Here is a 15,164-nt window from a genome sequence, read left to right on the forward strand (position 1 = left end):
CCTGGAAAAATGCCACGTTTTCTCAACTGGAGAACGACATAAATGTTTACCAATTGTGCCATCCAGTTCGCACATTGCTGCATTCAAATAACTCAATTTAATTACTTAACTTTGAGACCTCTATCAGAATGAGTGCATTAAGAAGGCTCAACGTTAAGAAATACAAAATAAAACTCAACAGTAGCACTTGTCACCATGTACATGTTGATAGATGTCCAGTGACAATGAATAGGATATTTGAATGATTAAGTTCCCCAGTGTAGATTCTTACATTCTGGGTTAGTGAGAAACATGAATTTTTCTGCCTGTCTGACATTAATGATGAACTTGAGTATTTCTGTGGCCATCTTGATTTATGTCAAAACAGCTTTTTTTAGCCTACCTTTGGAATTGATGGATTTTTGAGTGCATAGATAAGAATTCTGCAACCAAACAAAACTCCAGTTTAGAGGGTCAGGAGCCCTTTTTTAAGTTTAAGGGAAATACCCATAACTTCAGGTACTACACAAAAGTTGCTATTTTCTTTTTAATTTACAAAGGCCTGTTTCAGGATTAATGATTTTAGATCTATACTGTGGGTTTAAAGGTCTTTGAATGCATGTTATAAGCAAACTGTTTGGTTTATTTCAGTTTTTATTCTTTTCTTTTGCGAATAAAGTTCTGCTTTACTATTAAACACTGGATGCTTCTGTTTCAGTGACAGAAATTTTAGAACCAAAACAAATTAAAATATGATCTATCAAGCCAGGTTTCAGTCCGGGATCTGATGTGTCCAGTAATAACAACAGCTGGGGGAGCATAGCAACTGCCTCATGATTAGACTTCGAAGTTCACAATTAGAAAGTGTTTCCACATGATAGATAATTAGAACCTGTCAACTGTGGAAGTGTTGATCAGGAGTTGGGGCGGGGGAGGGGTTTGAAAATGATTGACAAAGACGAAGATAACAGCACCTCCTTTTATGTTGAGATCCTTTGGGAATCAGCACTTGTGGCTGAGCCTTCATAAGATGCACAGAAATCTAAATAAACCATAATGTAATTTGTACAATGTCTGGTAAAATAATTAGCAATCTTTGAGATAATGGGAACTGCAGATGCTGGAGATTCCAAGATAATAAAATGTGAGGCTGGATGAACACAGCAGGCCAAGCAGCATCTCAGGAGCTTTTGTGCTCCTGAGATGCTGCTTGGCCTGCTGTGTTCATCCAGCCTCACATTTTATTATCTAGCAATCTTTGAGGTCAGTGCTATAATCTTCATTCCTCCCTCGTGCTGCGATTTCCAGGTTTGCACAGTTAATGAATGTTAGAGTTCAACTATAATTCAAATGTGCTTCAAAACAAAATGTCAGCAATGAGGTAGGTGACTGATGTAAATATACCAGATCACAGTGTCGGTTCTTGACTGAATGCCACTTAACTGCTTTACTATCTGTCTGGAACTCCACACTTGATACCAATGAAGATCCTGAAGACAATACGATGTGTGAAATTCATATTAATTGACTGCATTTAACCTGATTAAATAATTCATTGCATAAACAGAGGGTATCATTCCAGTTAGTGAACTAAACATGTCAAAAGGTGGAGATGTGATTGAATTAAGACACTGATACCCTCGTTGGGTAGACGCATTAGCTAGTTGTTTAAGTGCAACATAAACTTACTGCTCCTGAAATAAAATTTCACAAATACTAAAAGTACAAAGTGTCAAATGAAATCAAGCTCACTGCAAACTGCAGTCATGCAGATTGTTATTTTTGAAGGAATTGCACAAATATCAGTCTTTTACCTAGATCCTCTTCAGAACTCCACTGCTGTTGCTCCTCAGCTGTCAGGCCCTCTACAGTCACACCCTGCTCAGTCTGCTCAGGATTCTGGGAGTAGCCGTACCAGCCACCCCATCCAGGGAACCAAGACTGCAGGTACTGGATCATGCCACTGCGATTTTTATGCATAGATTCTGAGCATGAGGAAGAACCCAGAGGTTCTGATGGTGGCTCATGCAGGGTCTATCAGAATGATCCAAAAGAAACAGAAATTTAAAACCTCCAGTCGTTTCCAAAAAGACTTCCCAGATGAGTTATAAGCAAATGTAAATGCTGAACAATTACACAACTGGTATGAATGACAATTTTTTTTTACATACTATAACTACAAGCAGCATCTCACTCGTCAACAACTGAGAAATGTTTCAACCTATTGTGCCATGGTAAATGGCTGCATTACAACTCTCCAGATGCTGTGCTCATGCTTTGACATCTGCCAGTCTCGGCTGCTTTCAAGTGAATGCCTGACACTGGCATCTCTAGAGCTAACATTTTTATTATAATTACATATTTTGTTTAAGTAATTATCTTCACTTGCTATGTTCATTTACCTACCTCCAACTCCTGGACTGCAAGAACTAAAAGTACTGAATGTTATTTTTGCAACATCCCGCAATCATCATGGATGGAAGACCCAGGAAAAACAGTCTGTGTATCATGTCTCATTCTTTGGTTAACTGGTCTGACACAGTTTCAAAGTTTCAGCTTGCTCTGCTCACTTGCTGATGTTTGAGCACAATTTGGGCTGATTCTCACATTTTGCCCTTCTACTCCCAATCGCTGGACTGGCATTCTTACAATTTGCTGGATCAACAATGGCAGCACTCGAATATCCAATTGTTTTCACTAATTTTTTGGGTCAGCTACATGACAATCCATCACCAGGTTTAACAGGCTGCAGGCTTGGAACTCAATTACCTCTCCTTTACTGGCGCTGGATCAAAATTCTCAAACTACATTTCTAACAGCACCATGGCTGTTCTTACATCCCAAGAGCTGCAGTGGTTCAAGAACATAGCTCACCACCACTACCTTCTCAAGGGCAATCAGAGATGGACAAATGCTGGCCTAGCCAGAAACATCCACAACTTATAAACAAATTAAAACGAAGATACTGATTAATTTAATTTTGTTGAATGTGTTTGCCCAACGTAGATTACACAATTTCTACCGAAAGGAACAAAACTACTTATGTGCATCCAGTGAGCTTAGGCAGATATCAGAAAAGACTAGGCTCAGGGAGCCTGATGGTGAGCAGACATACTAGTTGGCGTCACTGGATAAAACTGCACAGCTTACCTCTAATGGTAACCTTTCTGCTGCATGATCCACTAGATCATTGGTTTGCAGGCTTACCTCAGGCAAAGTGGGGCTATTCAAGTACCTTATGTCAGATCTACTCCACTAGGATGTAAAAGCAAGCAAGTCAGTCACTTACCAACATAGCTCAGGTATTGAGCATATCACTCAATGTTATGATTTTGATTTTAAACATAAGTACACCATCTTGGATCCACCTCATTTAGCCATGGATATCTGGAGTTGCTTTTTTTAAATATCATATATTGGTTTAACACAAAAATATTAATTATGTACAAAAGGAAATGAAATCTTTATTGCCTAATCCTGACCTCAGCCAGCGTGTCCTGTTTCTTGAAACGTTCATAAACAATTTCTCGCAAGATTTTCAAATCCTCAAAGGTCTGCTCATCCTCAATTCTCTCCAACTCCTGTTAAAAAAAACCCAACAATACCAACCACTTCAGTCGGAGAGAGGGAGATGAGGGATAGGCCTAGAAATATGACTTTTCTAAAATATCCATGTATTATTGCTACTTATTTATCAAACACAAAATTAAACATTTTTCAACTTGATAAGTTCACAAATAGAAAAGCAATACAATTTTTACAAGTCAAAATTCTTCTAAACCACACCTATAGCATCCTTCTGTGGCAGTGCCAGGTAAAGACAGGACATTGCCACTATTTCTTCTGCAGCAGTCAAGTGAAATATATTGATAGAACCGTACCTGCCGGTTTACTCTTCCTCCATTCTTTCAGCACACCAATTCCCCACCCTGTAGTTTGTAAGCACTGATCCTCAATATTCATTGAAATATTTCAGGCCAAGTTCCCCAGTATATCAACTGACTCAAACAAACCCTCATTTCCAATTGAAATACGAAGTAGGTCTTTTTCCAGCACCCCCAGAGCAAATCCTCTGCTTTCCATATGCCCATAGACTGCAAACAAACCGACAGCCAAGTACCCCACATGCCCCAGAACACACACATCCATATGCTTACTGCTGACCCGAATCCCTAGAGTATTGGGGGTTTTAAATGAGTTATTCACAGCTAAGATTGCATCACCTCTTCTTCAAAAGAATTCAGGCTTCCTTGCAGCTTATGATGGTATGTCTCTGTATAAAATACAGCATCTCTTGCTCGTTGCAATAGGTATGACCAGTTTAATCGCTTCCTCTGCTCACGGATCTCAGCGAGATTTGCATTCAGAGCAAAATTCCACCATTCACGCGAACTGTTTATAAGGAAAAAGGATGTATAAAATAGAATTTTCCAACAGGCTTTTCGACAAGATCCTTTATTAAACAATCCTACAGAATGAATTCTACGGTTGCACACTTATAGTTGTCAGTGACAGAGAGTGTAATTTTGACTTTGGATGACAACGTAAAATTGACATGATTTGAACTTAAATGGGAATGTAAATCAGTCTAGATGAATAATCAGTGACTGATTTACTATCAACAGTTTTACACTCTACCCCTTCTTTTGGAGTCTAGACCACAAGGCGTTTTCAGAGAATGCAGGGTCAGACGACGTTCCAGGATTAGAGAATATGCCAGGATATACAGATGAAAAAGACAGACATTCTAGTGTTATTTTGTTTTACATTACTATGAACATATCTATGGGCAATGCAATTCCCGCGAAAATCATTGCCACACCAATTTCTAACAAAAGGAAATCATAGTAAGAGCTGGCAGTTTTGGAACAGAATAGATTGAATTAAAAATCCTGCTGTGAAATGAAGCACCCTATTAAATTTGGTGACTCTTCTGGAGTAGCACAAAGCAATTACACTTACTAAGAAGCAATTCAAGCAATATATGTAACCTGTTTAAAGGTCAAGCAGAAGCCAGTCATAAATATTTCAGACATGACTAATGTGCTTCACGTCCTGCTTCAGTCCAGCCTACTCTGCCAGAAATAGGATGCCAAAATGGGATTAAAACAACAAACACTGGAATGCAGAGGAATCTCCAGTGGCTACTTACTACTTGCTATCGTCCAATTTCCTAATTCACTTATTTTCTTTCTTCTCCAGATGATGCAAAATTCATATTAGATTAAGTGTATTAGAAGACTGTTGAGGCACCAAAGCTAAGCCCAATCGTGGTGTCACCTAACTTCTGCACATCGGATGCGAGTCAGGAACATAAACTGAGTAGTAAACAGTGGTTGCTGTCACTGAGAGATCAATTAACTCAGTATAAACTGGCTACTTTCATGGTCTGTGCGTATTGGTTATGCAGTGATGTTTTTCTTCACTAAGCTCTACAAGGTTCATTAGATATAATAATGTTTGCAAGTTGTCTTTTTACAATGGAAAATCCAAATAGCTCAGATTTTGTGGTTAGTAGAAATTGTTGTCATCAGTTCATTACACGACAGTTGCTCACAGGCTTCACTGGGCAATCAGAAGGCCACTTTGGCACAATCTATAGGAGATCTGGAATATATATGACCAGATTGTGTAACTGTGTACGTCCATAACTAGCCAGGCTGAAGAAATGTTTTTGAAGTCATGCAGTTTGAATTAGGAGATAAAAGCTGACATAGTTAACTCAGGGTAAGGTTATGTATTTGAGGTGGAATAAAGAGATGAGAAGAAATACTAGAAAAAGAAAGAAATAAGACATGTGGGGGGAGGGGGAAAACTTTTAAAAACTTGTAAAATATTTAAATTTTCCAACAATAATTGTGATGTGACAACTTCAACTTCATACTTGTAATTGTTGATTTACAGTGCTGGGGAAATTCTTTGGCAGTAATTAAAACTTACCATGCAGCTCAAGATTGACCAATTCTGAAATTGACAAGTTCTCAGTTTCTCTGGAAATTTTAGCAATATCATACCTACATGTATCAATGTTGGGTCTCTCTGACTAAATAATGGAATAGTTAAACATCTGAAGGGGTAACTCAGACAGCAACTTCCACATCTCCATGTTGCATGCAGTTGGCAGAGGTCGTTGTCCAAATTACACTTTGACATACATGAGGCTGACTGCCTCACTGGTCCAAATCACGTAGTAAATGCAACATGTCAAAAAATTTCTTTTCACATTTGAGAGACAATGAAGGAGCTAGAAGTGGTGGAGCTACTTGTAGACGAAAGGGTTACTAAAAGCACTTCCAACATCATTGCTATAGTTTTAGGAACAAAATAATTGCAGTATGCAGGAATGGATGGATGCATATTGTATCAAGATACAATTCTATAAACCACAAGAGCAAAGTCTTAATTATCTGCTGAAATCTCAGACACCTGCAGTAAATTACAACCTTGAAAAGGCAACCAGTGTTGCTTGTAAGCTCCGAAATGGATTGAATTGAACAGCTGTGCTTTATCTTCCATTTATCTGCATGGGATAAGGAGGCAAAAATCTAACTAGCCTTGCTCATGCTCCCAAAATTCTATGCAAACCTCATTTCTGATTGCATTCTAGATAAGAAAACCAACAGATTTCCTTCCTAGTTGAACAGGGTCACATGTGACAAGTGGAATGGTGCAAATGATTCAAATAGATTAATTCACCTTACTCACAGAACTTAACATAAATAGTAATCAGAAGAGAGGTTTACTTTGATTTGACAGGAACTTTCGGCCTCCATTTTCTTAGTTGGAGTTGTCGCTCTTTTCTTTCCATTTCTTTCAGGAATGTCATCAATTGCTGGTACTGTACCTGGGCACACAAGCAGAGGGGGGCACTAAAATAAGCCAGCAGTCAGAAGAATGTTTGTAAAAAAAAGGGACAATCATTCACAATTTATGTCCTCAACTGTTTGTTTTTAAAACCTCTGATCACATCTGACATAAAATGTGGGTTAACACCATTGTGAGCTGAGAATTAATAACTAGCCTTTGAATAGCATCTGTGAGGTCCTAGGGTCCTTCACACAGCAATTATCAAACTAAATTGTCAATGATATAGAAGGGAAGATCATCACAGGTTTCTGGGTGTGAGTTTGCTCGCTGAGCTGGAAGGTTAGTTTTCAGACGTTTCGTCACCATTCTAGGTAACATCATCAGTGAGCCTCCGATGAAGCGCTGGTGTTATGTCCTGCTTTCTATTTATCTGTTTAGGTTTCCTTGAGTTGGTGATGTCATTTCCTGCGTTGGTGATGTCATTTCCTGTTCTTTTTCCTCAGAGGATGGTAGATTGATTTGGAGCCATTGTGTTTGTTGATGGAGTTCCGGTTGGAATGCCATGCTTCTAGGAATTCTCGTGCGTGTCTCTGTTTAGCTTGTCCTAGGATGGATGTGTTGTCCCAATCAAAGTGGTGTCCTTCCTCATCTGTGTAAGGATACGAGTGATAGTGGGTTATGTTGTTTTGTGGCTAGTTGATGCTCATATGAACTACTTTGATTGGGACAACACATCCATCCTAGGACAAACCAAACAGAGACACGCACGAGAATTCCTACAAGCATGGCAGTCCAACCGGAACTCCATCAACAAACACAATGGCTCCAAATGAATCTACCATCCTCTGAGGAAAAAGAACAGGAAATGACATCACCAACGCAGGAAATGACGTCACCAACCCAAGGAAACCTAAACAGATAATTAGAAAGTGGGACATAACACCAGCGCTTCATCGAAGGCTCACTGATGATGTTACCTAGAATGGTGACGAAACGTCTGAAAACTAACCTTCCAGCTCAGTGAGCAAACTCACACCCAGAAACTCAACCTGAGCTACAAATCTTCTCAAAACTTGGTATCATCACAGGTTTTGTCAAAGGAATAGGTTTTAAGGATCTTCTTACCGGAGAAAAGAGAGATACAGAAGTGGAGAGAGAAAGGCAAGGAGGAATAGAGCTTTAGAACTTTGAAGCTGAAGATGCAAATGCTAAGGTTGGAAAGATTAAAATTGGGATGTGCAAGAGGCCAGAGATGGAGGGGCACATATATCCTGGAAGGTTATAGGGCTAAGAATGAGACAGAGAAAAGGGATGTGGTGTAAACAAGCATGAGAATTTAAAAACCAAAGCACATCTTAACCAGGAGATAGTATAGGTCAGAAAGCCACAGAGATGATGATAAAATAAGACTTGTTAGGAGTTCAGATGCGGGCAGCAGACCTTTGGATCAGTTAAAAATTTATGGAATGAGAAAGTTGAGAAACCAGCGAATACACTAGAGTGGTCAAGGCTGATGATAATAAAGGTACGAGTGAGAGATCCAGCAGCAAATCAGTAAAGCTGATGCAAATTTGAGCAATCTTACAAAAATGAGAGTAGGTGAACTTAGTGATAGTGTTATTAAGTTAGAAGAAATAGGAGCATGGCAGTGCAAAGAGATTATTCTCTGGCTACTGCTGAATAGCTAAGAATGGAAGCACAAGAGCGCAGATCCAACCAGATGGATGATGGAGGAGAGGTGTGTAAAGATAGTAAGGTTGATTTTGTGGAAGGCTGTGTGACAGATCAACAATGAGACAACAGGACAGTTCACCTTCGTCAGTCACAGACAATACCACTTATGGCTTTTATAAGAAGGATTTCAATATTGTAGCAGGGACATAAGCCTGAATGGAAGAATTTAAAAACATCAGATTCTGGGGAAAGGTGAGCACACACTTGGAGATGGCAGCATGTTCCAGCTGGTTACACTATGGCTTTAACCAAGTTCTAGGGACCATATGGTCCCATCATTCCAAGCGAGAACAGAAGCAACAACATGAAACATAGAAGAACAGATTGGCTAAAATATCCACAAAAAGACAATGTGGTAGATGATTCAAATGAACTCCAGTCTCTGAAACCTCTGACTCACCTGTGATAGTTTTAATGGAATTGTCTTCAGATTGACATCACACTCAATGCGTGGAGTGTTACGAGAACGCAAGGGTTCTTTGGTTCCATTCCTCTTTAACAGCACAGAGGCACAAACTGGCTCCAGTATGTACTTGTGGTCTCTGTTTTCCAAAAAATAATCCATGGCTTCCTGGAAAGTCAACATGATGCTGGCATGTCAACATATAACTATTTTATTCCCTTATAAATAAACTCTGCATATTCACAACAATTCTTATTTAAGCTACTTTTACTTAATAGGGAAGAAAAGTCTACTATGATTTTTCAAACTGATGATTCATTTTACAGAAGAAATTATTAATATTAAATCAATTGCCCTTGTTTATTACATAAACAAGACACTTAATTATTCTAAATTTAATACAGCTGAAGTACATGACCCAATCAATAATCGGGTAAACATTTAAATTGATGTTTTGGCCAATGGAGTCATGGAACACAAGAGAGACGTGTATTCCTCCAACTTTGGTTGTAACAAGATCTCATGTTAAGTGACAAAGGTAATTAAAAGCTGGCTTGAAAGCCATTAGATCCCAAGAAACCAGATAACCAGCAGTGAAATTGAGATTTGAAGCAGCTCTTATTCTGATTTGGATAGATAAAGCCTGTTCTTCTGAGAACACAGATAGCATCATACAGTCAGGCAGCATGGAAAAAGAGCTTTTGGCCCAACTCATCCAAGCTGACTGGTTTCCTAAATTGAATTATGGGTAGGCCTAGTGGTATTATTGCAAGATTATTAATCCAGAAATCCAGGTGATGCCCTGGTGACCTGGGTTCAAATCCCACCATGGCAGATGGGTGAATTGGAATTCAAAAAAAGAGAGTCTGGAATTAAGAATCTACTGATCACCAGGAAATCATGGCCGATTGCTGGGAAAACCCATCTGGTTCATTAACGTCCTTCAGGGGAGAAAATCTGCCACCCTCACCTGGTCTGGCCTACATATGACACCAGACCCACAAGCAATGTGGTTGACTCTCAACTGCCCTCTGAAACGGCCTAGCAAGCCACTCAGTTGTACCAATCTCAACAAAAACTCAAAGAAATGAAACCGGACAGATCACCTGGCATTGACCTAGGCCCTGGAAAAGACAACGGCAGAAACAGCCCTGACAACTGTGCAACTTCCTCCTCACTAACATCTGGGGGTTAGTGCCAGTAATCGGGAGACCTGTCTCACAGACTAGTTAGGCAACAGCCTGATATAGTCATACTAATAGAATCATACCTTACAGACAATATTCAGACATCACGATCACCATCCCTGAATGTGTTCTGTCTCACCGGTAGGACAGACCCAGTAGCGGGGGGGTGGCATAGTGGCATACTGTCGGGAGGATGCTGCTCTAGGAGTCCTCAACATTGAATCTGGGCCCCATGAAGTCTCAGGGCTTCAAGTTGAACAGGGGCAAGGAAACCTCCTGCTGATTACCACATACCGTCCTCCGTCAACTGATGAATCAGTACTCCTCGATGTTGAGCAACACTTGGAAGAAGTACCAAGGATTGCCAGGGCACAAAATGTACTCTGGGTGGGTGGGGGATTTCAATGTTCACCACCAAGAGTGGCTCAGTAGCAGTACTACTGATCGAGTTGGTTGGGCCCTAACAGACATAGCTGCTAGACTGGGTCTGCAGCAGGCGGTATGGGAACCAACACGAGGGAAAAACATATTTGGCTTCGTCCTTATTAATCTGCCAGCTGCAAATGCATTTGTCCATGACAGTATCGGTAAGAGTGACCATTGCACATTCTTTGTGGAAATGAAGTCCCGCCTTCACATCAAAAACAACCTCCATCGTCTTGTGTGGCACTATCACCGTGCTAAATGGGTCAGACTTCGTACAGCTCTCGCAACTCAAGACTGGGCATCTATGAGGCGCTGTGGGCCATCAACAGGAGCAGAACTGTACTCCAACACAGTCTGCAACCTCATGGTCTAGCATATTCCCCGCGCAATCATTACCATCAAGCCTGGAGATCAACTCTGATTCAATGGAGAGTGCATTGCCAGGAGCAGTACCAGGTATACCAGAAGATGAGGTATCAACCTGGCGAAGCCACCGAACAGAACTACTTGCACGCCACCTAGCAAAAGCAGTATGTGATAGACAGAGCGAAGAATCCCACAACCAACAATCAGATCCAAGCTCTGCAGTCCTGTGGGCGATCCATCTCGGCCTCCTCCAGTTGTCCCCAGCATTACAGATACCAATCTTCAGCCAATTCAATTCATTCCATGCGATATCAAGAAACTGTTGGAGACATTGGATACTGCAAAAGCTATGGGCCCTGACAACATTCCAGCAATAGCACTGAAGACTTGCGCTCCTGAATTTCCTTCTCTCCAAGCCAAGCTGTTCCAGTACAGTTAAAACTCTGGTATCTATCCGACAATGTGGAAAAATTGCCCAAGTATGTCCTGCACTCAAAATGTAGGACAAATCCAACCTAGCCAATTACCATCCCATCAGTCTACTCTTAATCATAAGTAAAGTGATGAAAGGTGTTGTCAACAGTGCTATCAAGCAACACCTGCTCAGTGATGCCCAGTTTGGGTTCCGCCAGGGCCACTCGACTCCTGATCTCATTACAGCCTTGGTTTAAACACGGACAAAAGAATTGAATTCCAGAGATGAGACGAGAGTGACAGCCCTTGATATCAAGGTTGCATTTGAATGAGTGTGGCATCAAGGAGCCCTAGGAAAATTGGAATCAATGGCTATCAGGGGACAAAAGCTCTAGTGGTTGGAGTCATACCTGATAAATAGGAAGATGGCCGTAATTGTAGGAGGTCAATCATCTCTGCTCCAGGATATCTCTGCTGGAGTTCCTCAGGGTAGTGTCCTAGGCCCAACCATCTTCGGCTGCTTCATCAATGACGTTTCCTCCATCATAAGGTCAGAAGTGGGGATGTTCAGCACCAGTCACAACTCCTCAGATACTGAAGCAGCCCATGTTCACATGCAACAAGATTTGGACCATATCGAGGCTTGAGGTGACAACTGGCAAGTGACATTCATGCCACACAAAAGCCAGGCTATGACCATCACCAATAATAGACAATCCATCCTGTCCATTGACTTTCAATGGTGTTACCATCACCAAATCCCCCACTACCAACATCCTGGGGGCTACCATTAACCAGAAACACAACTGGACTCACCACATTAATAGAGTTGGTACAAAACCAGGTCAGAAGCTAGAAATACTGTGGCAAATAACTCACCTCCTGACTCCTCAAAGCCTGTATGCCACATACAAGGCACAAGTCAGGGGTGTGATGGAACTCTCCCCACTTGCCAGGATGAGTGCTGCTCTGACAACACGCAAGAAGCTTGACACCATCCAGGAAAAAGCAGCCCGCTCGAGAGGCACTACATCCACAAACATTCACTCCCTCCACCACCAATGTTCAGTAGCAGCAGTGTGTACTATCTACAAGATGCACTGCAGAAATTCATCAAAGATCCTCAGACAGCACCCTCCAAACCCACAACCACTTCCATCTAGAAGGACAATGGCAGAAGACATATGGGAACACCACCACCTCCAAGTCATTCACCATCCTGACTTGGAAATATATTGCCGTTGCTTCACCGCTGGTGGATCAAAATCCTGGAGTTCCCTCCCTAGTAGCATTGAGTCAACACGCAGGAGGACTGCAGCGGTTCAAGAAAGCAGTACACCACCACCTTCTCAAGAGCAACTAATGATAGGCAAGAAATGCTGGCCAGCCAGTGACACTCACATTCCACAAATGAGTAGGAAAAAAAATAATACAAGCCCCAATTGCCAATGTTTAGCCCACATAAACATTCACATCAGTAACAACAACCCAAAGCCTAAACATAATTGAACTGTCACTGGCATTTTCTCCCAGAAAAGAAAAATGCATTTTAATTAAAAGGGTACTTATCTTGGATTTCACTTCCATTTCAATGAGCTTACATTGACCAATAGCTAATAAACCACACTTCTAACCATGCTAGAGTCCAGGAATCAACATTGGATGCGTTTAGAACTACTTTATTTAGGATGGTAATAACAGTTAAAATAGCACACTGATACCAACTGTTTTAGACACATCAATGAAAAGTGACCATTTGGGTATAATACTGAAAAGTGGACAGTATCTGAAGAACTGCAGCCCAGTATGGGTTAATATCTTTGAACGAACAACATTAGAAGAAAAATCCCTTACACACAAGTTCCGATACTAATGTCATGAATATTACAAAGTTATAACCCAGCACAATTGATGTTCAGCTCTCCTCCATTAAAGATATTACAAATATTCATGATAATGCCTTGGGAATTTAATTCAGCATAAGATCATTACAATCATATTCCCTATACAAAATGGAGGACAACTAACTGTGAATGAAGGTGTCTCCGGCCTATTCTCCCAAATGGCCAATTCATAAGTGGACGATGTAGCCAAGTAAGTTGCACAGCCTTTATCTGTTGTAAAAGTAAAATAGGCAGGATAAAAGCATGTGGTGACAAGATTGCTCTAGCACACACCTGTTGCTGACACCACACTTTCTGCCTTGATACAGATTTTAGTGGTTTTTGACACATTTAGTTGACTTGGCATTTTCAAACAGCAGTACCCTCAAGAAAAAGTTTTTAAAACGTCTTTTCCAAATTTTGTTTGTTGGCAAATACGGATCAAGTGAAACAAATACAAGCTATACTAATAATCACAAAATTGAAATTATAGACTACTGAGATCAGCACAAATGTCAGTGTATCCACACTGTCAACATTAAAAATTCATCGGAACCAGATTATTTTTCCCCCCACTTGTTCCATCCGTTCAATAAACATTTTAATTGATTGCATCGATTTATTAAGCTGAATGTATAAATTTCAAACCTGGAGTTCAGTAGGAGGAATATCCCCAAGCAATTCACAGTCCACATCCCAGTAAATACTGAAATCCTCAATCTGTAGTCTCTTCTTCCGGATCGATTTCTCAATCTAAGAGATTTACAAAATAAGTGATTGATTAAGTAAAACAGCACTGTTAATTCTGCAAGAAATCATCAGTCATTTTGTTAATTTGCCTGCTGTTGACTCTCCCCTTCAGTGCCCTATCTCCCACTTTCCACAGGGTTCCTCAGTAACATTTTGCAAAGGCCCACAAACATGGTGCACTTGCAAATCTTCTGCAAGATTTATTGATCAATTTAAATATATTTATGTAATGGCTTTGAATAATTATTAAAAGAAATATATCAATGATGTCACAGGTAGCGAAATGGAACCGGTTATCAACAAATAACACGGATGTGTCAAATTTTTGATGTGTAGGCATTTTGGTGTTCTTCATTATTATATAATCTATAACCATTAAATCCAGCATTGTCTGCATCTGCAATAACTCTACAACCAGTACTTAGCAAACTTTGTGACGTTAATATAAGTGCACTGATACCATCACTTTTATGTTAAATACACAAAGAAAACTACTTTGCAACCTGCAAGTGACAGTTTAAATAAGGCGTCCTATCAATCACTTTGAATGCAAGAGTGGGTGCAGCACAAATCTAGACTAGTGCAAAACTATGCTTTACAGGGGCCGAGGGGATTTATGAGATCTTTATAAATTTATTTTTCCTATCTACGTTGCCCACCATTAAACGAAAATCCTTGGACAAGAGGCCAGGTTTTATCTGCAGTTTTCAGCTGATCAAAAATAATCAGCACGGATTTGAAAAATGTTATGCCTGAATGAGCTTTTTGGAACAGTGGCTGAAGTAAAACATTGGAGGGATCATGGATGTCTTTTTATGTGGGGTACCAGAAGACATTTATCAAACTCCATAAAGGAAAATCATGTGGAATTGAAGGCAAACTATGGGCCTGGTTAGGCAGTATGCAGACAGTACAAATAACGCACAGTTACTATTATTGTCCAGAATGACTAATGGAGTTCTCCAAGAATGAATGCTGAGCCTCAACTCTTCACATCTGTTAACATCACAACATATGGGGACAGATGACACAAACACAGATGGCATTGTAAGAAGTATACATGGAAGCATAAAGAAACATTAAGAGATTAAATGCATGAGTAAAACTGTGGCAAATGAATTTTGATGCATGCAAAAGCATAGTCACCCACTTTAAAACTGAAAGAGAGAAGACAGAGTACTTTCCAAATAATGACAAGATTAAAACCATGGGAGG

At 40.3% G+C, this 15,164-nt stretch overlaps 1 protein-coding gene across 6 annotated transcripts in view; it reads right to left on the reverse strand.

Annotated features, from left to right (window-relative positions):
- The window catches only part of vps13d (vacuolar protein sorting 13 homolog D), a 276,898-nt gene that overhangs the window by 240,366 nt on the left and 21,368 nt on the right, over nucleotides 1-15,164 (reverse strand). For all 6 annotated transcript variants that reach the window (XM_048561113.2, XM_059638090.1, XM_048561115.2 and 3 more), the window contains exons 6-11: nucleotides 13,848-13,952; nucleotides 8,921-9,091; nucleotides 6,723-6,823; nucleotides 4,203-4,371; nucleotides 3,462-3,560; nucleotides 1,794-2,013 (exon numbers count right to left, since the gene is read on the reverse strand). In XM_048561113.2, coding sequence (XP_048417070.2) covers nucleotides 1,794-2,013; nucleotides 3,462-3,560; nucleotides 4,203-4,371; nucleotides 6,723-6,823; nucleotides 8,921-9,091; nucleotides 13,848-13,952 — 865 coding nt within the window. The remainder of the gene's footprint in view (nucleotides 1-1,793; nucleotides 2,014-3,461; nucleotides 3,561-4,202; nucleotides 4,372-6,722; nucleotides 6,824-8,920; nucleotides 9,092-13,847; nucleotides 13,953-15,164) is intronic.

The sequence above is a fragment of the Stegostoma tigrinum genome, chromosome 28 (genome assembly GCF_030684315.1).
Source record: "Stegostoma tigrinum isolate sSteTig4 chromosome 28, sSteTig4.hap1, whole genome shotgun sequence".
Taxonomy (NCBI): Eukaryota; Metazoa; Chordata; class Chondrichthyes; order Orectolobiformes; family Stegostomatidae; genus Stegostoma; species Stegostoma tigrinum.